The sequence below is a fragment of the Peromyscus maniculatus genome, chromosome 5, assembly GCF_049852395.1.
Source record: "Peromyscus maniculatus bairdii isolate BWxNUB_F1_BW_parent chromosome 5, HU_Pman_BW_mat_3.1, whole genome shotgun sequence".
NCBI classification, from domain to species: Eukaryota; Metazoa; Chordata; class Mammalia; order Rodentia; family Cricetidae; genus Peromyscus; species Peromyscus maniculatus.
The window spans coordinates 103,851,281-103,878,977 of NC_134856.1; the positions used below are offsets into that span (position 1 = coordinate 103,851,281).

General features: G+C 46.5%; 8 protein-coding genes across 8 annotated transcripts; 3 read left to right on the forward strand and 5 right to left on the reverse strand.

Moving 5' to 3' along the window:
* Nucleotides 1-4,430: 4,430 nt before the first annotated feature.
* On the reverse strand, nt 4,431-5,436 carry H1-5 (H1.5 linker histone, cluster member). The gene has a single exon (XM_006988862.4). It carries the CDS (start codon nt 5,211-5,213, stop codon nt 4,542-4,544), a length of 672 nt encoding a protein of 223 aa, XP_006988924.1. The 5' UTR covers nt 5,214-5,436; the 3' UTR covers nt 4,431-4,541.
* Nucleotides 5,437-7,608: 2,172 nt separating this feature from the next.
* On the reverse strand, nt 7,609-8,086 carry LOC143273416 (histone H3.1). The gene has a single exon (XM_076573003.1). It carries the CDS (start codon nt 8,066-8,068, stop codon nt 7,658-7,660), a length of 411 nt encoding a protein of 136 aa, XP_076429118.1. The 5' UTR covers nt 8,069-8,086; the 3' UTR covers nt 7,609-7,657.
* Nucleotides 8,087-10,079: 1,993 nt separating this feature from the next.
* On the reverse strand, nt 10,080-11,627 carry LOC143273415 (histone H3). Its single transcript, XM_076573002.1, has one exon. It carries the CDS (start codon nt 11,610-11,612, stop codon nt 11,202-11,204), a length of 411 nt encoding a protein of 136 aa, XP_076429117.1. The 5' UTR covers nt 11,613-11,627; the 3' UTR covers nt 10,080-11,201.
* A 1,140-nt stretch (nt 11,628-12,767) lies between these two features.
* Nucleotides 12,768-13,160, reverse strand: LOC121829666 (histone H2A type 1-B). The gene has a single exon (XM_042278655.2). The coding sequence runs from the start codon at nt 13,158-13,160 to the stop codon at nt 12,768-12,770; it is 393 nt and encodes a 130-aa protein (XP_042134589.2).
* Nucleotides 13,161-13,459: 299 nt separating this feature from the next.
* Nucleotides 13,460-15,259, forward strand: LOC102904887 (histone H2B type 1-C/E/F/G/I). The gene has a single exon (XM_006988863.4). It carries the CDS (start codon nt 13,460-13,462, stop codon nt 13,838-13,840), a length of 381 nt encoding a protein of 126 aa, XP_006988925.1. The 3' UTR covers nt 13,841-15,259.
* Nucleotides 15,260-23,377: 8,118 nt separating this feature from the next.
* Nucleotides 23,378-23,812, reverse strand: LOC143273418 (histone H2B type 1-C/E/F/G/I-like). The gene has a single exon (XM_076573005.1). It carries the CDS (start codon nt 23,801-23,803, stop codon nt 23,423-23,425), a length of 381 nt encoding a protein of 126 aa, XP_076429120.1. The 5' UTR covers nt 23,804-23,812; the 3' UTR covers nt 23,378-23,422.
* A 266-nt stretch (nt 23,813-24,078) lies between these two features.
* Nucleotides 24,079-24,542, forward strand: LOC143273417 (histone H2A type 1-B). The gene has a single exon (XM_076573004.1). It carries the CDS (start codon nt 24,098-24,100, stop codon nt 24,488-24,490), a length of 393 nt encoding a protein of 130 aa, XP_076429119.1. The 5' UTR covers nt 24,079-24,097; the 3' UTR covers nt 24,491-24,542.
* A 998-nt stretch (nt 24,543-25,540) lies between these two features.
* Nucleotides 25,541-25,878, forward strand: LOC102920653 (histone H4). The gene has a single exon (XM_076573006.1). The coding sequence runs from the start codon at nt 25,556-25,558 to the stop codon at nt 25,865-25,867; it is 312 nt and encodes a 103-aa protein (XP_076429121.1). The 5' UTR covers nt 25,541-25,555; the 3' UTR covers nt 25,868-25,878.
* Nucleotides 25,879-27,697: the final 1,819 nt, after the last annotated feature.

Below are 27,697 nucleotides of genomic sequence, written 5' to 3' on the forward strand. Positions count from 1 at the left end.
ACATTTTAAATGCTGTCTGAAGTGTGAGGGCAAATATGATGGCCAAAACATTCTAGTCAGAGAATGTGTCTGGATTTTTCTCAATCCTTGCAGAATAATTCAGTCTGGGTTCTTAATGTCATGTGTCCCTCCCTGAATCCTGATCTTGGCATGGTCTTAAGTCCTCTGTCCAGAGCCCCAGAGGTACCAAATTCAGCTTACCTCAATTTCACACGCTTCAAAGAAATGCTGAGACATGGGTTGGTACAAGTCCATCCTCAAGAACAACTCCTGCTGTGCATTTAGTCCCCAAAGAAGCAGAAGGGCGCATGTTCTATCGTAACAAGTCTTTGTACAGCTGAGAACTCCAAGGGCTCAGAATCGCTGAGCTCAAAGAGGAGAGTGCCAGGCCACACGGCAGGCATCCTAGCTCTGGCCTTCATCCCGACAGGTTTCAGAGGCAGGGATCTCCTGAGCCAGCTGGGAACCCTGAACTGCTCCATTTCCTTTGCGTCCCAGACTCTGCCCTTCCCTCTGCCCTCTCCTTGGGGTTTCCCTGTCCCCTTTTCCTGTTTCACTGCTGTCCTCTGACTTACTGTCCCTGTCTTGCCGTCTGTCCTCTCCAAGCTGAGCCTCAGTGGACCTCACAGTGTGCTACATCACTAGATCTCCTCCCTCTGGAACAAAGGGTCCTCAGGTAACCCAGCTGCAGTGTCTCCCACAATGCAACCCAGCATGTCCCCATGTGCCACTATTAACATACTTTGTGCGGATCATACTGAAAGGACCAAGCAGCTGCCATAACAGGCTGCTCAGTCTTCTCTCAGAGATCAGGCCTCAATTTCAGTTTCCTGAGACTTGAGCAAGCAGTTTCTGGGAGGGCCAGGAACAGAAGACAATCACTGGTGCCCCTGCCAGCAGGGACAGAGGGACAGGATGCACCAAGCCTGCTTCACTGAGCCAGCCCCACAATCAGTAAGTGCCAGGGCAGCACACAGAGAGAGACAGAGAGAGAGAGAGAGAGAGAGAGAGAGAGAGAGAGAGAGAGAGAGAGAGAGAGAAGAAAAGTTTCCCAGAGCCAGGGGTCCTGATATAACCATTTACCATTTAACCTTATTGGTTTCCATTTCTTCAACTATAAATAAATGCAATTATTAACAAGAATGGCAAGATTTTCATCAACAGTGTATTCTATCCTCCTCTCTAGGTCTCTGTGTTGGCTTAGGCCTAGTGTAGCCAAAATATTTCAAAACAATCAAAGCCGGGCGGTTATGGCATACGCCTTTAATCCCAGCACTCAGAAAGCAGAACCAGGCGGATCTCTGTGAGCTCGAGGCCAGCCTGGTCTACAGACCAAGACCCAGGACAGGCACCAAAATTACATGGAGAAACCCTGTCTCAAAAATTAAAAAAAAAAAACAATCAGAAGCCCTCTGTGTTGCCCTTCATCATTGCTAGAGACTTACTGCCAGGATCCCAAAGTGGAGGAAAACTTCCCTGCAAAGTGTACTTCAATTTTGCAAATGAATCTATATAAGATTAAAAATTTAAAGATTTAAAGTGATAACAAAGTCAAAGCAGTAAAATGTTTATGGATAAAAGTCACGAAACTTGAGGGAAGGTGGTGGGGCACGCCTTTAATCCCAGCACTCCGGAGGCAGAGCCAGGTGGAACTGAATTCAAGGCCAGCCTGGTCTACAGAGAGAGATCCAAGACAGGCACCAAGAGAAACCTTGTCTCGAAAAAACAAAACAAAACAAACAAACAAACAAAAAAATACTTTCCAAAGTTCCCTTTTAAGCTACCAAATAAATAAAGTAACATTCCTATGAAGAGATATATCAATACAAAAAATTCAGAGGCAAAGATGAAGCAACATACATTTGTCTCTTGTCTCTCTAGCAAACTATTGAAATACCTTTGTTACTCAAGTTCAAAAATATACTCTCTCCTTGTTATGCCCAGATCGAGGGGACACCCAAAAGATCACCACAGAGACCGAATCCAGCATGAAAAAGCAAAGAGCCTTTATTTCAAGCTCCAGAGCTTGGTCCCTCTGTCTGTCTGTCTGACACAATGGTGAAAGCAGAGCCCTGAGCTCAGGTGGGGCAGAGTTTTTATCATAGCAGAGGTTGGGGTGAGGGGATTTCCAGGGTCCAGAACCCTGATTGCCTGACAATTGTCTAGGGGTATCTGTAAAACAAAATAGTACCTGACATCCCAAACATTCCAACCATTAGTTAAAGTGGCCAGATGTCCCAGAGTCTGGTCACCTTATCTAATGGTTGGAATGTTTGGGATGTCAGGTACTTCCCCACCCCTGGGTGGATCCCTGGGTGGTGTCAGCTTAAGGCTTTTCGAGGATCTGGGTGTTGCCTGCCAGTAAGCCTGTCACAGAAGCTGTTTCTAGGCCCCTAAGCCTGTTATGGCTGCTGTGTGGGCAAGCTATTTTGGGGCCCCTTCACATCCTACCAATTAGTCACGGATATATTATTTTCTATTTGTTGAAAACATGTTGACAACCTAAGGTGTTTAATTTGCAACATACTCAAGCTGGTCACTTAACATCTCTCCAGAATGAGGTCTTTAGATGGGGGTACAGGACACTTTGAGTCTTTGCTTAAACTTTAGCAAGGCACCACATTCAGAAATACTGCTCTGTTGCTTAGAATTTCTCCCCCACATTGCAGACGAGAAAAAAAATGTAGCTAAATGGAACATACAGCTAATTTTAAGAGTCATCTAAATTGTGGACGAAGGAAAATTCTAACCCTGTGGAATTAATGGCAGCTCGGCAGGATGGCACAAGCATCCTAACGCATGCTATCCCAGCGCTGAGCCTCAGTAAGAGCTGCTTTCAGTTGGAGGTCAGTCTGGACTGTGACCAGTCCTTAAAAATAAGTAATCGAAAAAATCATCTTTTAGAGGGGCAAGATGTTAAAAGGCAAATAAAACACAGGCATCAAAATGAAGCTAGCAATTTCATTGTAGGAACTTCATAGAAAAATATGGCGACAAAAACAAGTATGGCTACTTTGCTCTGTCTAGATCAGATACACAAATTGGCAGAAAACTGCAAACTGCCAGCACAGTGTTTACACTAGAAACCAATTCTGACTCAAATTAAGCCTGTGGGGTGCCTTAACTCATTGTAACTTAACTTCTTCGATAACATTCAGGCATTTCACACAAATTAAGCCTGCAGTGAATGAGCAAGAAACCACCTTCCCAAAATTTATACTGCTAAAGAAAACGTGACTTGAATGTTTCTTAAAGAGTATTTACTTATTTCTGACTGCCCAGCTGCGATGCCTGAAACAGTTGACAAAGGATGATTAATGTTGGCAACAATCTAACCTTAAAAGTGAAAACGATACACAATCTTTAACGCTTAAATCCCACCAAATGTTAAATAAATACGGTAAAAATCCTGTTTGGGATGTCACACCAATTACATTAATAAACCTTTAAAGCAACAAAAGGACTGTTATCCAGGAACTTCACTATCTGTGTGCTACCAATGCAAGAACCAAGCAAATGCTCCCTAAGTGTAAATGAGCCGGATGGTGGTGGCCCACGCCTTTGATCCTGGTACTCAGGAAGCAGGCGCAGGTGGATCTATGAGTTGGAGGCCAGCCTGGTCTACAGACTCCCACTAGTCAAGGCTGTTACACATTTTAAACCCTGTCTTGAAAAAACACCAAAAAGTGTCAATGACTTGAAATACACAGCCTTGGTATAGACACGGGGTGCTTGGGATCTGGCACTGGAAGAGATGCCCGTGCTGGGTTGTAGCAGCTACAGCGCCTGTACACGAACAGGAAATAAGTCTCTGGCGGCGATTGCGCTTCTAGCGGTCCTTCAAAGATTTGGTCATCGCCTTCATAGAGAAATCCCGGTCGGGCTCGGACTTCACGGGCAAAACTGCAGAACAAATGGAAAGGTTTAAACGTAGGGTGTAGGCTGCAATTGTAAGTTGTGGCAATGAGTAACGTGGACCCTCAGACGTCACCAACCAACTGTCCAATCAAGGTAAGGCTAGGACAAAACCATGAAAGCATTGGGCTAGGGGATTGGATTATGTGCAACCAATGGATTCGCTCCCTTTTCGCGCCCTGCGTTAACTTCTACGGTGGGAAAGGCTCAGGGTAGGCTAAGTGGACTCACCGTGTCTTCTCAGCATGGATGGTAGTGCGCGCGCAGAGGTCTAGACGAGCTGGAAGCGGGAGACCGGGGAACTTGAGCCACCGGGGATGGGGGGTGGGGAATCCAGATTGGGAAGGAGGGTAAGGTTCAAAAAGGGTTAGCGCCCGTGTCCTGGGTAACATGGAGACTATGCTACATTATCAGGGACAGTAGAATTTCTATTTCAAGCATTGATTAAACTCGGCCAGCCTTACCTTTCAGAGGAGCCCGCATGGCTGTGTTCGGTTGGTTGGCCAAAGGGGAACACAGGAGGGACCTTTTGAAATGATTAGGTCAGTGTGTACAGCTACATTCACGGAGCTCTTTGGGTGGCTCTGAAAAGAGCCTTTGGGGCTTCGTTGCGGTCAGAAGCAAACCTACTTCTTTTTGGAAACAGCCTTCTTGGCCTTAGCAGCTTTAGGCTTAGCCGTCTTAGGCTTGGCAACCTTAGGCTTGGCTGCCTTGGGCTTCACAGCCTTGGGCTTTGCCGGGCTCTTAGCTGCCTTTTTAGGCTTGGCTGCAGCCTTAGCCTTCTTGGGGCTCTTGGCCACTTTCTTTACACCAGCCGCCGCAGGCTTCTTTGCTTTCTTCGGAGTTTTCTTCACGGTCTTCTTTGCCCCCGCAGCCTTCTTAGGCTTTTTCGGGGTGGAACCTGCAGGCTTCTTAGCCTTGGCCGCGCCTGCCTTCTTGGCTTTGGGCTTGGCCTCGCCGGAAGCCGCCTTCTTGTTGAGCTTGAAGGAGCCGGAGGCGCCGGTGCCCTTGGTCTGCACCAGGGTGCCCTTGCTCACCAGGCTCTTGAGCCCCAGCTTGATGCGGCTGTTGTTCTTCTCCACATCGTAGCCACCAGCAGCCAAAGCCTTCTTGAGCGCGGCCAGGGACACGCCGCTGCGCTCCTTGGAGGCTGACACAGCCTTGGTGATAAGCTCGGACACCGGGGGTCCGGACGCCTTGCGCTTTGCGGCGCCAGCCTTCTTTGCGGTCTTCTTCTTGGCGGGAGACTTCTCAACGGGAGCCGGAGCAGCAGTCTCGGCGGGAGCAGTTTCGGACATGGCCAGAATATAAGCTGCTAGAAAAGTAAAGAGAAGCTAACTCAAAGAGCAAATTTTGCAATGCTCCTTTGCTCAGGCCCCGGGTTTATATAAGCCAGAGCTGGGCTGTGATTGGTGGAGCGTCCAATCCACCGCCCTCTGGCCACGGCGACTCAAGGTTAGAATCCCAAACTGTGTTTGTTAGTCCCCAAATTTTTACTTACTGCTGAAAATAATGGCACAGAAATTGACAGTTTGGAGTTCCAAAGAAGAAGAGCCTTCGGTTTCACATGTCTGTGTGTGCTTTTTTGAATCGCATTCAATTGACCAAAGATATTTATAAAAATCCCACCAGTGTTTACGAAGAATCCAGCAAGCAGAGGGCATCCTGATATTTACTTGCATGTTTCCATAAACTTATACGAATTATGCAATGAACATTACTTAAAAGGATTTGTACCCAAGTCCCGCCTTTAATTTTTATAAGAGTAAAATTAACAATGTTTTTGGTTTGGGCACAAACTTTGTTTCTGACTGTAGCAAATAACACAGGTAAGAGTGTCCGGTTGGCTCCAGGCTGAAATTAACCATTTCAGATATTTCTTTTTAAAATGGCTCAGGCTCCTAGTATTTTCCAGACGTTGCTATCTATAACGGAGAATGCAATTTTTCCATTGTGTAGGTTTCTTCTTTGAAGTAGGAAGAGTAGAAACCATTGACTTCAGGAGCTGTTGAAATGGCAGTGAAGAGCATTTACTGCTCTTGCACATCTGCGTTTCTTTCCCAGAACCACAGGGCAGCTTGCAAATGTCTGTATGTAACTCCAGTCTCAGGGACTCTTGGGCTTTTTTCTAGATTCTCCCGATCTCGGGCATGTAAGTGGTGCACATATATACAAGTAGGCAAAACCTCATTCAAATAAAGATTTTTAAAGTAACTCAAATATTTAAAAAGAAATCACTAACTTCAGAGGCTAATCAACTTAATTCTAAGTCAAAATAAGTTAAATATGTCTCTGGTTGATGGGCTTTTGTCACATTTCCTAGTCATATTTGAAGATCAAAAATACTAAAGATAATTTACATTAGAAAACTGCTAAAACATTCAGAAAATTATTAGGGTGACGCTATGGCCCTCAAATGTGGTTGGTTGAGATGACCAGTGAGCATTTCAAAACATTTAGCAAGCAGCAAAATTAGGCATGCTCTTAAGTAAATAGTGAAAGCCAATACACGTATTTTTTGCATGTTGAGATGCCAAGCAGGTGAATATTTTAGAATATTATTAAGGAGCCAAAAGAGTTTCAAAGATCTGAGAAAACTAAAACAAGGTAAAAAGAAGGAGCGTGGTGAAGTTTGCTGTAGGGGAAAAAGAAGTTTGCTATGGTGAGAGCTGAGACTTCCCAAGGTGGGGAAAGATGCACAGAACTCTGCATTAGTAAAGGACATCACCATATTGATTCATATGTAAAATAAGTCACAAAGGATGCAGTTTGACTTTACAATTAAAATGCAGTTTCATTTGACAATGACAATCAGGATGCAGGTTTACTGGGTGGGGCACGCCCATGATCCTACCAATTACCAAGACTAGAGTAGAGGCAAGACTAGCAGGACAAGGTCATTCATGGCTACGTATCCAGGTGCACAATGAGCTACTTGAAACCTTACCTCAAAAAGTACAAAGAAATAAAAAAAACTGTCTTAGCAATACAGACCAAGACAAGGACCTAGACTAGAGGCTAACACACGTTTGCTACTGGTGATCTAGAAATGGTATACAAAATAGCCAAACCCATATAGTAAACTGTGACTCCCAACATAGGAAATTTTTAAACCATATAAAACATGGTTAAAAGACATGTCAAAGATGTAACTTAGAAAACTTAAGACTATTGCTCGCCTACCACAGGCTAATTAAACACACACAAAAAAGACTATTTTGAGGGGGTTCAGGATTGCCAAAATCCACCTACACAGTGAAGCCTTGCCTTAAAAAACAAAAACCAGTGATGTAACCAAGCAATCTCCACTATTCACACAAGTTCCACTGAGGGAACACTCCACTGCACCAAATGGGAAGGAGAGCAGGTACTTGAACTACTAATAAAGTCCTGGGGTATTAAGTGTATGCTATGAAGTTTCAATACTTTTACATCCCAAAGTTGAGACCGGAAAAACATATGCCTATAATTTAAATGCTGGTGTCAGATCTGAAATAATGTACAAAGGACTTCTCTATACAATACAAAGGGCCGGTTATTTATAAATCAAGCTGAAAAGAACTAAGTGCTTTACTACACTAAAAACTCTAATAGGCAAATGCAAACTGATTGAGGGGCTAAATTTTTAGAATAGTTTCTTAGATATGGAAATATAAATTTGGAAACCAAGGGAACAGCTTGCTTTTGGTGACAAAGGAGGGGCTCTTAAAAGAGCCTTTTGCAGAATAGACGCCTGTGGACATTATGCCCTCTCCCCGCGGATGCGGCGGGCCAGCTGGATGTCCTTGGGCATGATGGTCACCCGCTTGGCGTGGATGGCGCACAGGTTGGTGTCCTCGAACAGACCCACCAGGTAGGCCTCGCAGGCCTCCTGCAGCGCCATCACGGCAGAGCTCTGGAAGCGCAGGTCGGTCTTGAAGTCCTGCGCGATCTCGCGCACCAGGCGCTGGAACGGCAGCTTGCGGATCAGCAGCTCGGTCGACTTCTGGTAGCGCCGGATCTCGCGCAGCGCCACGGTGCCGGGCCGGTAGCGGTGCGGCTTCTTCACGCCGCCGGTGGCCGGGGCGCTCTTGCGGGCGGCCTTGGTGGCCAGCTGCTTGCGCGGGGCCTTGCCGCCGGTGGACTTGCGAGCGGTCTGCTTGGTGCGAGCCATTTCAGACACAGAACCGGGAACTTCTGTGGACAATGCTGGGGCAAAGCTTACATTTATATAACGACCCTCCCTGCTGGATTGGACAGTAAATTGCTGACATCATAGATCCAGACATGGGATTGGTCCGCGTTTAAACCCAGTAAAAAAGGAAGTATTCGTTCCTACCTCTTCTTTAAAATATACAAATTTCATTTTTTACGTAAAAATTACTCTACCATATCCCAGGAAATGTTGACTTTGAAGATCAAAGGATCTTTTCATTATTTAGACAAAGGAGTCATTTGGGGCACAAACTTAATAAACAACCTGAAAGGGAAATTGACAAAGAAATTCCTGGCATCATCAGCACTTCCCACACTTGATTGCACCCAAGAATGGCTCCAACAGTTCCATCACAGGAAACCGCTTTAGAAATTGCAGTTCTGACTGCTTTTCTCTCAACTTTTGCGGTTTTGGCGGGAAAAAATTCAAAATGTGTGAACCAGCAACTTCCTGTGTTTACAAACCCACACGGCATTGAGATTTGACTACTATGTTACACTATCACTGAAAGGGACATGTCTGGTGAGTGGCACTCATTTACAAGTTACAAAGTTACACAATTCAAGGTTCGAAGGGAACCCCGGAATTATTCACAGAAACAGCAGCCGGTACAGAAAATTGCATACAGCCCTGGAAGCCTAAGGCAGCCTCTGGAATACCTGAGCCAATGATGCTTTTGATGCGGCCAGGCTGTGCCAGGAGGCAGGTGGCAGGCTTGGTGATAATTCTGTGTTGTGCAGGACTTTGCAGAGGCGCTTAGCACAGCCTTTGCCCAGACCCTTCTCATCTTCAGTGTAGTCAGATTTGCCAGACACAAAAGACAATAAGGTCAGACTCTAGGGGCGTGGTTTTGTGAACAGGTTTTGTTTTGTTTTGTTTTTGAGGCAGGTTCCCTGTGTAGTTTTGGTGCCTGTCCTGGATCTCGCTCTGTAGTCCAGGCTGGCCTTGAACTCACAGAGATCCACTTGCCTCTGCCTCCCAAATGCTGGGATTAAAGGCGTGTGCCACCACTGCCCGGCTATGAGCAGGTTTTTTACCTGATAGGGAACACTTTGTGCCACCACTATTTACTCAATGTTTTACCAGAGAACCTTATCAGGATTTTCAGAAAAAGGAAGAGGACTGTGCGGGAACTCCAGATTCTAAAGAGGTCTATTGGGAAATATCTCTCCCCACCTCACATTTGGAACTACCCACCGCTAATGGGCCACCCCAGCATGGCAGTCAGGCGCCTTGGCCTCCCTTTGTTCACAGCAGGGACACACTGGTCTTTGTGGTTGGTGGGTATGAGACTCTCAGTTTAAGAGGGCTCATGTGAGCTATTTCTGATAATGTGGGTGTGCAAAGAGCTTTCTTTGTAAGAGAAGCTGAACAGCCTGAGAAGCAGAGGGCGGCAGCTGGTGCAGTGTAACAGACGCTTAGATGTGGGTCGCCCCCAATTGCCAAATGTCGTTCTTTGTCTTTGTTCTTTGTATAAATGATTGGGGAAGAGGGATTCAAACCCCAGTCGTGGACTGCTTTCGACCCCTTTGCTTCTCTCAGACTTGCCACATTTCCGGTGAGAAGTGATGAATGTTTTCTTCCTCCCCAAAACACCCACGAAGCAGTGCTCCTGCTCTGTGTTTCTTTGCAGTGAATGGAGATGAAAGTGCTGTTCATCCTTGCCCCGCTCCCCTTTTTCTGCCCGGGGAAGCACCCAGACATCCTCTCCTTTACGTTTACAAAAAAGAGGCAGAATGCAGAGACTCAAAATGGCTTCGTCCCAGGAAAAACTGAAGGCCAGCCCTGCTCGGTTCCCCAGACTCCAGCTGTTTGGCCGTGTCCTGTCTTTCAGAGCAACCGAGACTTCCCCCACCTGCCTTCTTCTCTCACGTTCAATGTCAGTGGTATTTACCTTTAAAATGGGGCGACATTTTTACTACTTTTGGAAGGAATGTCACATTTAATCTTAAGAGTGAGCTTGTCTACATTGACAGGGGAAAATATTTAATATCATGATATATACAGAGAAGAGCTTTTCAGCAAAACCAGAAAAGTCAACCATGCAGCTTATCAGCTATTCTAAGGGTCTGGGGAGTTAAGATAATTACAGGAGGAAACTAATAACGGGAAAAGGTAACCTAATGAGAATCCTCCCTGAGTGTTGTGATCAGGTATGTGACAGACTACTTAGGAGCTGGAGAGATGGCTGAGTGGTACATGCAGGGAAAACCCCAATGAACATAAAATACAATAAATAAAAAGGGAAACTTGGCCTAGGAAGTATTCCACCCAGTAGCTGCGGTGGTGGTGGTGGTGGTGGGTTTGTTTGGTTGTTGCATTGACCGTGACTTAAATCTTGGTACTATTCTTGCTGAGGCTCAGAGTTCAATACTGACTTGAAGGCTTGAGAAAGAAATGTCTAGCGTTCTCCCACCCTCCTGTATCCTTTCCTCCCAAACCTCGTTACTGGAACCAGAATTCCTCAACAAACCAGGAAATAGAAACTAGATTTGCAGTCCTCCAAAGCAAGACATTAATGTGAAAGTTCATTCTTTCTCCTTTACAGAGCCTCATTCCACACCGGTGAGAAGACTGCTGAACACAGGTCAAGAACCTGGAACAACAGGCATTGCTGGAATTTCCCTCTGCGCTAAAACTTTAGGTCAAAAGCTGCAGAGTTGCATCTCCAGTTTGCGGTCTATTCCATTATCATGCATTTAAAACACAAATGGGTACTTTCCTCGAGAGCTTAAATCATAATCGTCAGTTGCCTGCCTGTGTACCTCTTGTGCACCACGTACACAATGGTGCCCTTGGATGCCCTAAGATGGCTTCAGATACCCTGCAAGTTACAAACGGTTCAGTGCTACAATGTCATTGTTAGCAATAGAAGGATGCAGTTAGGCTCACAACTGCTGGGACCTGCCACTAAAAAGCTTGGGGTAAATCTTAAGACAAATTAATTGAACGCCTAGCTAGTATTTATGCTGGGTTGTCTGAGAATAGGTTGAGTCCTTGAAAATTTTGACACTTCGTGAAAACAGCCTCTCAAGTGAGGAGGTGGTGGCTCTGAAAAGAGCCTTTGGGGAAAGCACACGCCGAGAAAACCTTACGCCCTCTCCCCGCGGATGCGGCGGGCCAGCTGGATGTCCTTGGGCATGATGGTCACCCGCTTGGCGTGGATGGCGCACAGGTTGGTGTCCTCGAACAGACCCACCAGGTAGGCCTCGCTGGCCTCCTGCAGCGCCATCACGGCCGAGCTCTGGAAGCGCAGGTCGGTCTTGAAGTCCTGCGCGATCTCGCGCACCAGGCGCTGGAACGGCAGCTTGCGGATCAGCAGCTCGGTCGACTTCTGGTAGCGCCGGATCTCGCGCAGCGCCACGGTGCCGGGCCGGTAGCGGTGCGGCTTCTTCACGCCGCCGGTGGCCGGGGCGCTCTTGCGGGCAGCCTTGGTGGCCAGCTGCTTGCGCGGGGCCTTGCCGCCGGTGGACTTGCGGGCGGTCTGCTTGGTGCGAGCCATGACCTCAAAACTAAACGCAGTGGAAAGGGCCCGACTGAAGGCTTATTTATAATCAGAAGCTGAAGCTGATTGGACGAGAGTCCACTGGCCTACTCCCCTATAAAGGGATTGGTCCATTGCGCACGCGCGTACCCCCCCCGCCCCCCCCAACCCCGGCAATCCTGCACTTAGGTCTGAAATGTAGGTTTTAAAATCTTCACCCAGTGCCCCCGGCACTCGGGAAACTGAGGCAGGAAAATAGCTACTAAATGAACACCAACCTGAATTATATAGTGACAGGCCTTGTCTCAAAAAACTGTTTGCACATCCTTTGATACTTGGTGATCTACGGGCTGTTTCTTTATTTCTCAGGTATAGGTTGTTTCCTGCGAGCTTTTTCCGATAGACATAAGTGCTAGTGGCAGTTTTTCCTAAAAAGTACACTAAAGCAGGGTAAATAATATGGCGCGTAATGTGCCCACGCTATTACCGCTGGTAAGTAGTATGCTCTCAAATACTTTACTTTTATTTTGGTCCTTCAAAATTCAATACATTGTGTATGTCAATTTTTGGTGTACTGAAATTCCAAATCACCAGAAGGAAAATATTTGCTAATGGCCACCACCAGTGTCCATGCATATTTCAACCCTCAAAATGTATTCCAAATTTTTCATCGACAAAAATTTGTGAGGAATTCAAGGAGCAATTTAAGCGTCTAACTAGTTTCCCACCAAAAAACCCTATTGTCAAACATTTTAAATGCAAAGGAATGGCCTTAAGATTGTAATCAAAATTTGACTTAAATGAGATTTAAAAGAACAATTTCAAAACTTAAAGCAAAAACTACAGTATTTGAAATTTTTCAAACTTATGGAGGGATTATGAAGTTTGGGAGGAAAACTAAACAAAGACGTTCAAATTGGCAAATCGATTCTCCCACTCAGTGGTTTCTTCCAACCCAGTACACACAAAAGGACTGATTCTGGTGTGGAAAGCTATGGGTTAACTGTCAAACTGATTCTATTCAATGACTTACAAGGGGGAAAACCATCTATCACCCACAGTAAGGCTTAACACTTGGCTAGAGGAATACACAGCTAAAAAATGTTCAGTTCTTTAAAGACAGTGTGGGTGGCTCTGAAAAGAGCCTTTTTACTAGGTTTTCTTTTCAATGACTTATTTCCCCTTGGCCTTGTGGTGGCTCTCGGTCTTCTTGGGCAGCAGCACCGCCTGGATGTTGGGCAGGACGCCGCCCTGCGCGATGGTGACGCGGCCCAGCAGCTTGTTGAGCTCCTCGTCGTTGCGGATGGCCAGCTGCAGGTGGCGCGGGATGATGCGCGTCTTCTTGTTGTCGCGGGCCGCGTTGCCAGCCAGCTCCAGGATCTCGGCCGTCAGGTACTCCAGCACGGCCGCCAGGTAGACCGGGGCGCCGGCGCCCACCCGCTCCGAGTAGTTGCCCTTGCGGAGCAGCCGGTGCACGCGGCCCACGGGGAACTGCAGGCCGGCCCGGGACGAGCGGGTCTTGGCCTTGGCGCGAGCCTTGCCGCCCTGCTTGCCGCGTCCAGACATGGTGAACAGTCTCAGTAGCCGTTAGCAACTGGGTGGACCAGGAATGCCAGAGCTTGGGCCTTATAGTCTTCTCTGGGCGCGAAAAAGAACCCGTGCGATTGGCTGACTTCTGCCTCACATTTAGACCAATGAGAAGCGTTGGTGTCGATCTGTATTTCAATTGGACAAACTCCAGTTGACGTCACCGAAATATCAATCAATCAAAAGTGTGCTTTTTCTTGCCTCATTTAAATAACACCCTTATAAAAGGGCAAAGCCCAGAGGACTCAGTGTTGAGTTCCTGTTGTTCCTCTGTCACCATGCCTGAGCCTGCGAAGTCCGCTCCCGCCCCGAAGAAGGGCTCCAAGAAGGCCGTGACCAAGGCCCAGAAGAAGGACGGCAAGAAGCGCAAGCGCAGCCGCAAGGAGAGCTACTCGGTGTACGTGTACAAGGTGCTGAAGCAGGTGCACCCCGACACGGGCATCTCGTCCAAGGCCATGGGCATCATGAACTCGTTCGTCAACGACATCTTCGAGCGCATCGCGGGCGAGGCGTCGCGCCTGGCGCACTACAACAAGCGCTCGACCATCACGTCCCGGGAGATCCAGACGGCCGTGCGCCTGCTGCTGCCCGGGGAGCTGGCCAAGCACGCCGTGTCCGAGGGCACCAAGGCCGTCACCAAGTACACCAGCTCCAAGTGAGCGCGCGCACGGACCTCACCGCAACCCAAAGGCTCTTTTCAGAGCCATGCACATTTTCAGAACAGAGCTTGTTTGCACCCACAAGCAATGACTGTCAACTGTAACTGTCCTTGTTTAGGCCCGGGAATGCAGGAGCTCCTTTTTGCCTGTGCCTCCTGACTACTGGTGTTAAAAGTGTTGCACCCACTCCCGGCGTTAACATTACTTTTATCTTGGTATTCCAGGGTCCACAGTCTGATGGAGACTTACCTTGTCTTGTCAGTGATTGTTGTGGTGCGGTATTTTAAATCTTAACTGCTGAAGCTGTTAGAATGGGTTCTGTTCAGTAAGTCACCTCAGTTGTCCTTTTAGAGCTAGGGCTTGGCCATAGGTCTGAAAGTCGAGAATCATGTCTTAGAGCCCAGAACTCTGCATCTTAGAGGATAATGATGCTTGATGAAAATTTAGAGATGTAGTCAGACGCAGCTTAACCTGATTGAGTTCTATTTTCTCGGTTTTGTTTGGATTGAGTGTTTTGACAACAGATTTACCCATTTAGCTGTCTGTTCTTGAACTACCTGCATCTCACTGCCTCAACATCATGAGTATTGGAATTACAGGCCTATACAATCAGACTTGGTCTTAAAAGTCTCCAGCTAAGCACTCAGGGAAATAGAAAAACTTTTTTTCCGTTAAGAATTCTTAAGTGGTTTGTTATCTTCATAATTGTTTTCTGTTTCACCTTCATTGTCTGCTTATTACTTGATTGTAAGCGTGTGTGTGTGTGTGTGTGTGTGTGTGTGTGTGTGTATAAATATATACTTAGGGGTTGGGGATTTAGGTCAGTGGTAGAGCACTTGCCTAGCAAGCACAAGGCCCTGGGTTCGGTCCTCAGCTCCGGAAAAGAAAAAAAGGATATACTTAACATCGATATTCTACTGGTGTGATGGTTGAAAATAGATTTTGGAAGAAGAAAAAACTAAAGAGGTTCTTAATGTGACTTAGTTTGCAATTGTGTTTGAGTTTTTCAGAGCATAAAATACTAGATAAAGATTAATTCAAACATATTTTTATTTCTGTAGTCCTTTAGGCTAGTAAATGCAAATACGGTGTTGATTTAAGTGTGAATTTGAACAGCTTAAAGGTAGTTGAATATCAATGAAATGCTAGCACACCACAGCTGGAAGAATTGTTAGCTGTGGTATAACTAACGAGATCTTAATAAAAGCCTCACCATTTTCCCTATTCATCTCCATTAATCTCTATAGTATCTTGAGGAGCAAATTGTCTTCCTTCCTTGAAAGTTGAAAAAATTAAAATGATGCAATTGAAGCTGCAGTCTAAATCCAGTCTTGTGTGAGGTGAGCTCGAACTGTGAAATACCCTCCAAAATATGATCCTGCAAAAGGACTACTTACTACATTATAAAATGAACGTTTTAAATTATCCCAGAATGTAATACAGTCTCTTCATTTGTTTCTTCATTTGGGTTTGGGTTTTCTGGGGATGGTTGTTTGGTTTGGGTTTTGAATTTTGTGTACGTGTGAGAGAGACCAGGTCTTGCTCTGTAGCAAGGATGAAGGAGAAACCTCCTTCTTCATCTAGTCATGTCCACCAGCTACAGTTTGGAGTTAGAAGAATTTCCGACTGAATTCCTGAGAAGGAGGGTAAACTTTCCTTCTCTACTTCTGAGTGTTCCATGATTAAGTAGATAATGGTAACCAGATAAACCAAAGAAAAGTGTGTACATGTATTACATGGAAGAAAAATGACTACTCTGAACTTAAGAAGTTCGCATTCCTTCCTAGGTAGGATGGAGATGAACTAGTGGGAAGTAGGTGATCTGGGGACTGTCCTGGGGACAGCCACTTGCAACAAGTCTATTTGAGCAGGACGTTGACCTTCAAGTCTCTTCTGACACAGTCTCTACTTGAGATGTTTCTGGAAGACAGTCATTTTGCAGTCAGGTCTGGACATTTGTCATTGGTCATTTAAGGGAAATTCAAATCAAGTCCCTCCCTGAATTTGCTGTTTCTCAAATGCCCTCAGTTTGCAATACAAAGGGCATAATTTGGGGTAGCGTTAAGCAAATTCCTTTACTTCATGTATGTATATGAAAAGACAAACACTTCCATTTGGGCACATACTGTTAGTCTCAGGGGCCCCTTGAAAAGAAACACACCTCACTCTCCTCGGGACTCACAGCATAAGAAGTTCCCTTAGTCTTTAGAGAGCCCCAGCTCAGGTGCTACCAGGTCCTTGGCTTTGACACAGAAAAGAATAATCTCGATGTCCCACAAAGGAACGAGCATGAGGCCAAAGGGGACACATCTCTTTAAGGCAATTTTTTTTTAATTTTTTATTTTTTGAAAGAGTTCACCAGGCAGTGCTAGAGGATTGAATCATAGCACATAAGAGTGTAAGCTGCTGTAGTCTCCATAAAGAGCTCCAGGCCAGCAAGTGCTATAGTTAATGAGCCTTCCATGTATGAGAGAGGAGAGAGGAGGAAGAGAGAGGAGAGGAAAGAGAGCAGGCGGATCAGACCCGGGCTAACTAGCAGGAAGGTACAGGAAGCTCTTGGTTGTTATTATAACGTAAGTGGTGAGTGTCTTCTGTCCTGGCTCGGATCCTACCTCACAGTCTCTGAGATCGGCTAGTTTAAAGGGAGTTGGTGCAAAGGAACAGAAAGAAAGAGGAAGCCTTCTTGCTCCCAACCATCAAGTTCTGGGAATATTGTGTAAACAAAGAGTATTTTTTCCTTATAAGAGAGATTAAAAGATTTGTGTAAAGTTTTATAAGGTGGGAAACATTAAAGGAAGAAGACATTTAGTGGACTGGAGGTCCTTGGTAAGCTAGTTACTTTTGATAGAAAAAAAAATTTTTTCTTTCAAAATTGTAAGCCACCATTGAATAAGATGAGGGTTATTAGAAAAAGAAAAAAAACTACTTAAACCAGGCGGTGGTGTACACGCCTTTAATCCCAGCACTCAGGAGGCAGAGGCAGCAGATCTCTGTGAGTTCGAGGCCAGCTTGGTCTAGAGAGTGAGCTCCAGGACAGCCAGGGCTGCCCAGAGAAACCCTGTCTCTTTCTTCTTTTTTCTTTACAGTAGTGGTAGTAGGATTAAGAAAACAGGAGCTTGGAAAAAGAATGAAACACCCCAAATGCATGGGTGTGGACTTCTGTCTTGAGAGCTGTGTATCTTGTTGTGTCTCTCAGCATTTTCTAAATATTCCTACTTTTCCCTGGTAACTTGGTTGAAGTTAACACACATGATTTAAGTTCTAATCTTAACTGCTGATATTGACTCTCAGATCACATATAAAACAGTAAATATAGCTATATGTGTTGAAGTTAGGCTATGTCCTATTTTAGTTACTTTGTGAGCACCAAAGTTACATTTGTAAGCTTTAATTACTGTACCTTAAGGAACCTATGAAACAAACATGTCTCTGATCTGCAAGCCCCTTGCCTAAGAACAGATAGTTCCTGAAATGCTGGAGGCTGTTGTTTATGGGAGATCACAAGCCACATGTTCCTGAAATGCTGGAGGCTGTTGTTTATGGGAGATTACAAACCACATGTTCCTGAAATGCTGGAGGCTGTTGTTTATGGGAGATCACAAGCCACATGTTCTCACTCCCCTAAACACGTTTGTTTGCCCCATCTGCACTGATGTGCTTGATCACATGTGGGCGGGAGGTTCACAGGCAGGAAATACTTCTGATTGGATGTCGGTGGGAGGTATGACAGGACATATACGTGGCCCTGATTACATCAGATGAGAAATACTGATGTCACTGTACACCCTGAGTCAGGGGCCATTTTCTGGAAACTCAGAGATAGACTTGGCCAGAGGCCATCCACCTGGCTAGTATTTAATTAAAGGTTATTTCAAATTTAGTTTTAAACTGTGGTAGTGGTCTTATTCTCGATCTGTGGGGTTAACAACTTCATAATGTATAAAATAGTGTTCTTTCAAGTTGTGCCTTACCACGGTAAACTTCACTTTACAATCAGCTTCGGACTCCATCTGGAGAGAAAAAGATGATGGAGACCCTGTGTAGACCCAGAAACAACACCACTGGGCAGGCCCTGCGCATCCCGCACACTGAACGATGACTTACCCCTGGAAACACGATAGATTTCATGGGGAAAAAATGGAAACAATGGAGGCACAGGGGTGTATTGAAATCATGCCTAGGAAACCATGCTCAAGAACTCAGTCAACACATGGATGAAGAAATGGGTTAACTCCCTTGCCTGGACACCACAGAGCAATGCAGACCTAATGGTGAGAGGACATGGCCCCAATCCACCCATCATCTACTGCCTCTGAGATTCTGCTCAGTGCCTCAGTGTGGAGGTCAACGTGGTCGACCTGTTCACTACTCTGGACCTGAACCTGGCACTGTTTCCTGCTCCTGACCTGGTTAAGTCTGTCAGTTCAAAGCCTAATTCGGCAGCTTTGCCCTCAAACCTGACTCCAGCAGCTCCCTCCTGCAATCACCATGGTTGGGCATCTTCTCCACATCCCAGACCCTGTTCTGAACTCCACTGGTTTTGTAAGCAGTATATATGTATATAGATGTGTAGATGGGTGTAGGGCACTCCTGCTGAGCTCCTGGCCTGGTTCCTGAGAGCAGCACCTAGCCCTAATCCTTCCTTTGTTTAACCACACCTTTTGTTTCTCTTTCCTTTTGTTTCTCCTCTCACCCTATGTGAATCTTATCTGAGAGTCAAGGATCAGAGAGTTCCCCAAGGATCAAAGGCCTATGCAAAACTTGGTCCAGGAAACCCTGAAAACCTTGGTACCTGAGAAATGAAGTAACTTGCACTTGGCATTTGGTCTCTGGGAGCTCCTTTTAGGGTGCTTTGAAGGTACGGAAATTAACTGGCTAAACTGTAGTAGAGAGTAAATAAAAATACCCAAGGCGAAGGGAAAGTGCTTCAGTGCCCACTAGGGAACTATTCAGTCCTGCAATAGGCTGAGGAAAAAATCAGAGACAGTTCAATGTTTTGAGTAAGTTTGTGAGTTTATGTTGTGACACACTCCCGGCGATTTTCAGCTGCAGGGGCCTTACCTAACTGAAATCCGAGAAACAGCTTGAGGAACCTACAGCTGTGACTGGACACAGAGGCCTGACCACCAACTGCTGGTCCACGCGCTCCTTACAGCAGTCTGAGAGGAGAGCGCATCTCTTTCTTAAGGTGGATTGCCTTCTCCTTAGACATTTATCACTACTCAGATCCTGTTATCCAGTCCTAGGACACATAACGTGACCATTCTTTCTCAAACAGGGGGAAATTGGCATTCTTAAAAATGCACACATGTATTCTTTCCCAGGAATAAGGAGACACCAGGAATCTGCCCTTCCTCACCCACACCAGAGCATGGGTCCTAGCAACTGAAGAGACTTCCTGCAGTATTATTTCTGACCGTGTGCCTGCTTGGACATGTAAGCTCACATTTCTGAGGACTGAGAACAGGCGCTGCTTGTGAAGGTGTGTGTTAGGCCAGACTGCGGGTGTGTGTGTGTGTGTGTGTGTGTGTGTGTGTGTGTGTGTGTGTGTGTGTGTGTGTGTGGTGGTGAATCCTAGGAGACATTTTCAGTGGAGCTCTACTGCCCCCTCGAGGCATGTGTTGACAATACATGGATGTTTTGCCTCTCAGGAGCATAAAATTGACTTTGCAAGGTCAGAGGCTAAAGTCCTGAAGAGCCAGGACAGTTCTGCCACATGGAAAGATCCAGAGGCCCTCCCAGATCTGGTGAACATTTTGTCAGGTTTTCTGGGCATCCTGTCTGGCAGTGAAATCCTTGCTCACCTGTGCCCTTCTCCTGAAGCATCCTCTCAAATGCAGTGCAGGACCTATTATGACTTTTTCGTTTATTCTGAAATGAAGGTTCAGAGCTTCACACTGGTGTCCTGGAGGACTCATTTTCCCCATCTTGAGCTATCACACAGCGACTCTGACTCTCTGTAGGAGGTCACCATAGTGGTGGGTTGTCTGTCTGTCTGAGAGTCCCAGCACACTGTCAACATCAGTTGTCAGGTATGTGTGGACAGGTGGGATGTGAACTCAAGCCACTTTCCAGTTGAGTCTGCAAATCTCACAGATTCCAGTTGTGTTCTGTCCTAATCACTGACCTCAGAATCCAGGATTATGATACAAATTCATCCGGGATTATGAGACATGCTGGTTTTATGTCACCAAGTTTTGGATTGACATGTAATGGAATAGTAACCAGAAGAAATCCCCAAACAGGAATTTTATCTAAATATTCACTGTGTGTTGCCTAGTGGTACTGCTCTACACACAGACACACACCCACACCCACATACCCTGCTCTTCTTCTTCCCCACCATGGATCAGCGACCTTCTGTGGCTGCAGACCCCTGCTGGGATTACTTAACAATTTGTCACATATCTCCCCAAATGATGCCTGTTTCAATATTGTTGACTCTGGGTCTGCAAGAGTAGAATGCAATGTGAAAAATATTTTTAAAAATTAAGCATATGAGTATAATTTGAACTAAGAACATGTCAATACACATCGTGTAGTATTATTTTTAAAAAACCATTATTTTTAAAAATAATTTTATTAATCTTATGAGCATTTCATACAATACATTTTGATCACATTTACTTCTTCCCACTCCCCATAACTTTTTACAAATCCACTTCCACCTCCATACTCCTGAAATTTTGTGTGCCCACTTTAAAATCTAACCCATGGAGCCCAATGTCTACCACCCATGTGCTCCTGGGTGTGGGGCCATCCTTTGGAGTGTGGTCAATCTACCAGGGTACACACCCTTAAAGAAAAATGTCTCCCTCTCCCAGAAGCTATCAATGGCTCATACCTCCTTAGGGTGAGGGCTCATGAGCCAAATCCAATAAGAAAATGGTTGGTTTTCCCCATACTAGTTGTGCCCTGGGTATATCTCGCTGTACAAGTCGGTTCTTACCATCAAGTTGTGATGGGCAACCAAAAGCAATAGCAATAACTGTACTTTTTTTTTTTGGGGGGGGGGTGTCTGCAGTATACCTCTGCCCAACAACTCAAGTAGAGGTATCCCACGTCTGGCACTAGGTCTTTTATTTTTAGACAAGTATGGCTTCTGGTAGGAGCATCATTCCCTCTGTAGGGGGGCAGCTCCAATTTCGTTCTTTTCTGTAAGACCCACTTTGCCTTAATGAGTAATTGCTGTGGGATGTCTTTCTGTACACTGTGAATATGTGCTGTTCCACTTGCTTGATAAATAAAGCTGCATTGGCCTGTGGCAGGGCAGGATGGAGCCAGGCAGGAAAATCCAAGAGAGATAGTGAAAGGAGACAGGAGAGTAAGGGAGACACCAGCCACTGCCCCAGGAGCAACATGTAATGGTACACAGGTAAAGCCACAGAATGCGGGGCGATACATAGATTAATAGGTATGGGTTAATTGAAAATGAAAGAGCTAGCCAGCAAGAAGCCTGCCATAGGCCATACAGTTCATAATTAATATAAGCCTCTGAGTGAATATTCTATAACGGGACACAGGGAAACTCCATGTAATATTTACTTATTTTTTCTGCTGTAGAATTGGCTTCTTTGATTATAAAGCTCCCTGCAAACAGCATGGTTTTCACCCTTAACTGCAGCTAAAGTAACGAGGTCCATAACTACAGTGTCAAAGTGACATTTCCCTGTGGACTTCTGCAACTACCCCTGTGGCCTTGAGTCAGACGTTTTCCCTAAGTCACAAATGGCCTAAAAGTTGTGACTTTGGCCTCATTTTGTAGAGGCAGAGGAAGATATGAGGGCCACATTTTGGAGGGATAGATGCATCTGCTTAGTCATGCCTGAGGATTTTCTTCTTTCTCTTCTCTTCCGGTGACAGTTCCTACACACGTGAAAGTCTTCTATTACAAATCATAAGGTCATATTTTATGTCCATCCAAACACTGAGATCCTGGGTCAGAATCCTTGACAACCTGAACTGTGTTAAAATTTCCAAGTTCTCTCTGAGTGAATTGTAGAGAATAGCATTGTGGAATTCAATGTTATATGCCCTCAAATGTGTTTTTGCTTTTAAATTTAAATTTAATTCCCCCCCTTCAGAATTAAAGAGCAAAGAGATAGAATTTGGTTGCAATATTGTGGAAATAAAATATACATATTATTTTAACTCTTTCTAGCCTCTAACCATGATTCCAAAATTAAAAGGACATATAGTAGAAATTCCAACAAGGTTAATTGCAGATACAAGTACATGATTGTAGTTGGCATACTTAGATCCTCAAATTTTTATAAAGAAATCGAGAACTGCAGTGTATTTGGGAAATAGAGAATTGCAGTGTATTTGGCTATTGCTGAGCCAAGTTATAATCAGATTACAAAACTAGGATAATGATCCTTAGTAATCAGCCCTTTTCATTATAATTTTTTAGGTTTTAGAATTTCCCTTATAGTCCTCAGATACAAGCATCCTGATTAAAGCCTACTTGGTACATTTGATTATTGGATCTTTCATTTTTATTTATATCTATCTGTGTGAATGTATGCCACGTGTGTGGGTGCCCTAGGTGAGAAGTGGGTGTTGGGTGCCCCGAAGCAGCTGGAGTTACAGGTGATTCAAAGACACCTGACGTGGGTGCTGGGAACCGAAGCAGGGACCTTGTGAAAAGGTCGGCTTTGGCGGCAACAAGAAAAACATTAAAAGATGTGCTTTAGTATCTTGAAAAATGGTTAAGTGGGAGAAAGTGAGACTTATTGGACGTTTGGGGAAGCAAAACAAAACCGGTGATGCCTTCTATTCTTTGCGGGTGTGTGAGGTGCTGTGTATCTATTCCACTGAGGATTACCCAGTGGGTAATAGAGCTAGGGCCTAAGAGTAGTCTCTTCCCATTCCTAGGCCAACCTAGGTTGTAAGCTTCCTTTTTCAGTTCTTACACCTGCATCTTGCTAGGTAACAAGTGAAAAAGCATCTCGATGAATATCTTTCTCGATTAAGATATTTACACTTGTGAGCCTACACCAAGCATCCTCTTATCCTGGAAATATAGACATCAACGCAGGGGGCCACTCGCCTGCAATACTCCCTGGTCGAGTCCTAGAACAAATTAAACCGGATACACGGAAGGTAAATCGCTGTCGACAAGGCTCGAAGCCCAAAGGCCCTTCCTGGGCAGGAGCACGGACTGACCCTTCAAGTCAGTATTTGCTTAGTGCCTGCGTTGTCAATTTTGGATCTCACTGCCAACAGCATCCCCTTTAAGGAAAAGGAACGCAGTTGCCTTACCCGCCGACCACCCTTTGCTTTGCAAAGTTTTCAGCTTGGTCCAGAAACGAAACTTCAGAGTAGGGACTTACCTGCTGCTTCCAACGCAGTCCTCGTTTCCCCCACTTGGAGAGGCAGACGAGGTTGAGGGTCGCGCGGGGACCCTTGGGGACCCCAGTACCGGGAAAACCTGGGCAGGGTATCACAGGAGGCTTACCAAAGACTAAAGTTTGCCAAACGTCCAGGTTCCCAAACCTGATGCCGTGTGCGAACAGCCTTTTCCGCTGAAAGTGTGGGTGGCTCTGAAAAGAGCCTTTGGGTTGCGGTGAGGTCCGCCGCTCACTTGGAGCTGGTGTACTTGGTGACGGCCTTGGTGCCCTCGGACACGGCGTGCTTGGCCAGCTCCCCGGGCAGCAGCAGGCGCACGGCCGTCTGGATCTCCCGGGACGTGATGGTCGAGCGCTTGTTGTAGTGCGCCAGGCGCGACGCCTCGCCCGCGATGCGCTCGAAGATGTCGTTGACGAACGAGTTCATGATGCCCATGGCCTTGGACGAGATGCCCGTGTCGGGGTGCACCTGCTTCAGCACCTTGTACACGTACACCGAGTAGCTCTCCTTGCGGCTGCGCTTGCGCTTCTTGCCGTCCTTCTTCTGCGCCTTGGTCACGGCCTTCTTGGAGCCCTTCTTCGGGGCGGGAGCGGACTTCACCGGCTCAGGCATGATGCGAGAGGAACAGAAACTCAACACTGAATCCTTTGGGCTTTGCCCTTTTATAAGGGTGTTATTTAAATGAGGCATGAAAAAGCACACGTTTGATTGAATGATATTTCGGTGACGTCAACTGGAGTTTGTCCAATTGAAATACAGATCGACACCAACGTTTCTCATTGGTGTAAATGAAAGGCAGAAGTCAGCCAATCGCACGGGTTCTTTTTCGCGCCCAGAGAAGACTATAAGGCCCAAGCTCTTGCAGTCCCGGTTCACCCAGTTGCTAACGGCTACTGAGATTTCATCATGTCTGGACGCGGCAAGCAGGGCGGCAAGGCTCGCGCCAAGGCCAAGACCCGCTCGTCCCGGGCCGGCCTGCAGTTCCCCGTGGGCCGCGTGCACCGGCTGCTCCGCAAGGGCAACTACTCGGAGCGGGTGGGCGCCGGCGCCCCGGTCTACCTGGCGGCCGTGCTGGAGTACCTGACGGCCGAGATCCTGGAGCTGGCTGGCAACGCGGCCCGCGACAACAAGAAGACGCGCATCATCCCGCGCCACCTGCAGCTGGCCATCCGCAACGACGAGGAGCTCAACAAGCTGCTGGGCCGCGTCACCATCGCGCAGGGCGGCGTCCTGCCCAACATCCAGGCGGTGCTGCTGCCCAAGAAGACCGAGAGCCACCACAAGGCCAAGGGGAAATAAGTCATTTGACCCAAGCCACCTAAAAGTCACACCAAAGGCTCTTTTCAGAGCCATCCACGGTGTCTTTTAAAGCGCTGGACACTTGCACAAGACTGTGGCATTTTGTGCAGTTTATACTAGTGAGACATTTTCCTTGCAACCAAAGTCCTAACCCAACCTTTGATTTATGTCCCGGTCGAGTGTTGTGGCGTATATGGACCTGTGTTTAAAAACAAGTTTTGAGCCATCTAGGTTTTTTTCCCTGAAAGCTTTATTTTAGCACCAGTCATTACACAAGAAAATTACATCTATAACTGCGGGGTTATTAATGACAGTCTCCTGGTAGTCACTCAGATGGACACTTTCATTTTCAAATTCACGAGCTGGACTTCCTCTAATTTGTCTTTCGACCAGGTTTCAGTGTGTAGCCCTGGCTGTCCTAAAGACATCCTCCTGCCTCAGCCCCTGGAGTGCCGGCCACCGCACCTGCAGATCCGGTTTCTCTGTAGCCAGGGCTGAGACCAAACTGGCCCGGTTCTGCCTCTGAGGTCCGGGATCACAGGCGTGCGCCACCGCCGCCCTGCTGTGTAGTCCAAATACATGCACACATACATACATACATACATACATATATACATTTCTAGCATTAAATTATTGCGTCCTTAGATTTATATCTTTGAAGTTAAAAGGCATGGTTATGCCCAAATAGTGGAAAGAACATGAATGTAAGTGCTACAATGTTTCCCTCTGTATATTCTCGAATACATTTTGTTTTATGAGGACACCGTAGGGATCACATTAAAGGAAAATGGTAAAAAGCTCTTTAAAAACTCTCAGACGCTGCGAGTGCTCACCTGACTCTTCATGCAGTACTAAAGGAAAACGTTAAGTGTGGGGAGATGAGGAAGTTAGACGGAATTTCCATTTCAATCCGTAGCGTTCGAATTGCGCGGAGGGCCCCTCCCCCTAGCCACCAGCAGTTCCCGCCACTGCGCTTCCTGTTTTCACTCCGGTCCGCGCGTTCCCTATAAGAGCGAACTGCTGCTCCGGCTATGGCATCAGTCGGATTCCTCTCCCTCTGTAGTCATGTCAGGTCGCGGCAAAGGCGGGAAGGGCCTGGGCAAGGGCGGCGCCAAGCGCCACCGCAAAGTCCTGCGCGACAACATCCAGGGCATCACCAAGCCCGCCATCCGCCGCCTGGCCCGGCGCGGCGGCGTCAAGCGCATCTCCGGCCTCATCTACGAGGAGACCCGCGGGGTGCTGAAGGTCTTCCTGGAGAACGTGATCCGCGACGCCGTCACCTACACGGAGCACGCCAAGCGCAAGACCGTCACGGCCATGGACGTGGTCTACGCGCTCAAGCGCCAGGGACGCACGCTCTACGGCTTCGGCGGCTGAGCTGCTCCGCCTCCCGCTTCTTTCTCTAACGGCCCTTTTCAGGGCCACCCACTTCATCTTCTAAAGACTGCAACATTGCTTTCTAAGCTCCCGACGTCAGGCCTTTGTGCGGCACGCGGCTCTGTCGCCTGCGGACTGCATCCCTCGTTCAGCGCCTCCCGTGCTCGGGTGTGCGGTTTGTATCTCCCGTCTTTAGTGAAGTTCAATGTCAGACGGGCTCGGGACAGTTAAGCCTGGGAGTGGTGGGTGCTCTGCCCGCTCTGGGTACAAATGCACTTCACTTTCTCTACTGTTGGTTCTGTCTGCTGCTGTCTGAAATAGCTGAGCTTTTCCGCTGCTCACTGGCAAATTTCTCCTGCCTTGGAATTCTTTAGTTGGCAGAGAAAACGAGCCCACCCAGACCGTTCGGCCTGTGTCGGCATGGCTGCGTGGTTGGGAGAGATTCTATGTTGGGGTCGAACAGCTCGCCTCACTTTGTCCGTGTGTGGGGGATGGGAAGGGAGGTCTGTGCAGTGCTCAAGCTGGTGACGTCGCCTTACGCTACACTAGACGCCAAGGTCTTGTGCCTTTGGCATTTCCTCCTTCACTGGCTCCCATGTTCACCATGCAGCCACATTCCTGTGCTTGTTCTGCAGCTGGAGGAACTGTTTGAAAAGCTTGAGGAAGTGTGGCCCTGGAGAGGTGGGTACTGGGGGTAGACGTTGAGGTTTTGTTTTGGTTGGTTGGTTGGTTTTGGTTTTTGTTTTGATTGGAGATAGGATTTTTCTATCTAACAGCTCTGGCTCTTCTGGCCCTCACTTTGTAGACCACACTGGCCTTGAACTCACAGCGCTCTGCCTGCCTCTGCCTCCCAAGTGCTGAGGTCAAAGCTGTGTGCCACCACTGACCATCAGGCTTTGACATTTCAAAAGCCCAAGCCATTCTCCGTTACAGTTGCCTCTGCCTCCTACCTGTGGATCAGATGTAAGCTCTAAGCTACCACTCTAGTGCCTGCCCGCCTGCTTGCTCCCATGATGACCGTGAACTCAAACCCTCTGGAGCCATTAATCCCAATAAACATTTTTTTTTTAATAAATTGCCTTGGTCATGATGTCTCTTCACAGCAAAAGAAAAGTGACTAAGACAATGAATATTGAGTATTCCCTACATCTCATGCATGTTTAGATCCTGATATTTCATGTGTGTCTTATGAATGCTGATCTTTTGGTAAATATCACCATGCACGACTTACTCCTTATCTATGCCTGGCACATTTTAGAACATTTTTTTTTTACCTATCACATTTGTTTCTCAGTAACAGAACTACAGGATTTCAAATAGTACCAGGAAGGTGTATTTTCAAATGTCAGGAAACCAAGACCATGAATTGTTCCAAATATGATACAATCCTGGAACAGATGCATAACAGTATGGTACAGTAGTCTAATCTTTTGCTCTATTCTATTTTAATGATAGGGTTGTCAAACAATAAAGAACTTGATTGTTTTAAAATGTTTTATTATTGTGTGTGCAAGATATGTATGCTGAGCTAGGGGAAATCAACCTTAAGGAGCCACTTTCTCTCCCTCCACTTTTCTGTGGGTGTCAGGGGCTGAACTCACGTCAACATGGGTGTGTAGTAAGTGCTTTGCCTTTGTTGTTGTTGTTGTTGTTGTTGTTGTTGTTTGAGACATAGGGTCTCACTATGTAGCTCTAGTGTCGTGGAACTCACAAAGCAAACCAGGATGGACTCACAGCGATCCACCTGCCTCAGGTTCCCAACTGCTGGAAGATTAAAGATGTGTGCCACTATGCAGAACTGGAGCAAGTACTCTCACCATCCAGTCATTT

Bases quoted from the DNA above. Each gene is read 5' to 3' on its own strand.
- H1-5 (XM_006988862.4), bottom strand. From the start codon at position 5,213: ATGTCCGAAACTGCTCCCGCCGAGACTGCTGCTCCGGCTCCCGTTGAG.
- LOC143273416 (XM_076573003.1), bottom strand. From the start codon at position 8,068: ATGGCTCGCACCAAGCAGACCGCTCGCAAGTCCACCGGCGGCAAGGCC.
- LOC143273415 (XM_076573002.1), bottom strand. From the start codon at position 11,612: ATGGCTCGCACCAAGCAGACCGCCCGCAAGTCCACCGGCGGCAAGGCC.
- LOC121829666 (XM_042278655.2), bottom strand. From the start codon at position 13,160: ATGTCTGGACGCGGCAAGCAGGGCGGCAAGGCTCGCGCCAAGGCCAAG.
- LOC102904887 (XM_006988863.4), top strand. From the start codon at position 13,460: ATGCCTGAGCCTGCGAAGTCCGCTCCCGCCCCGAAGAAGGGCTCCAAG.
- LOC143273418 (XM_076573005.1), bottom strand. From the start codon at position 23,803: ATGCCTGAGCCGGTGAAGTCCGCTCCCGCCCCGAAGAAGGGCTCCAAG.
- LOC143273417 (XM_076573004.1), top strand. From the start codon at position 24,098: ATGTCTGGACGCGGCAAGCAGGGCGGCAAGGCTCGCGCCAAGGCCAAG.
- LOC102920653 (XM_076573006.1), top strand. From the start codon at position 25,556: ATGTCAGGTCGCGGCAAAGGCGGGAAGGGCCTGGGCAAGGGCGGCGCC.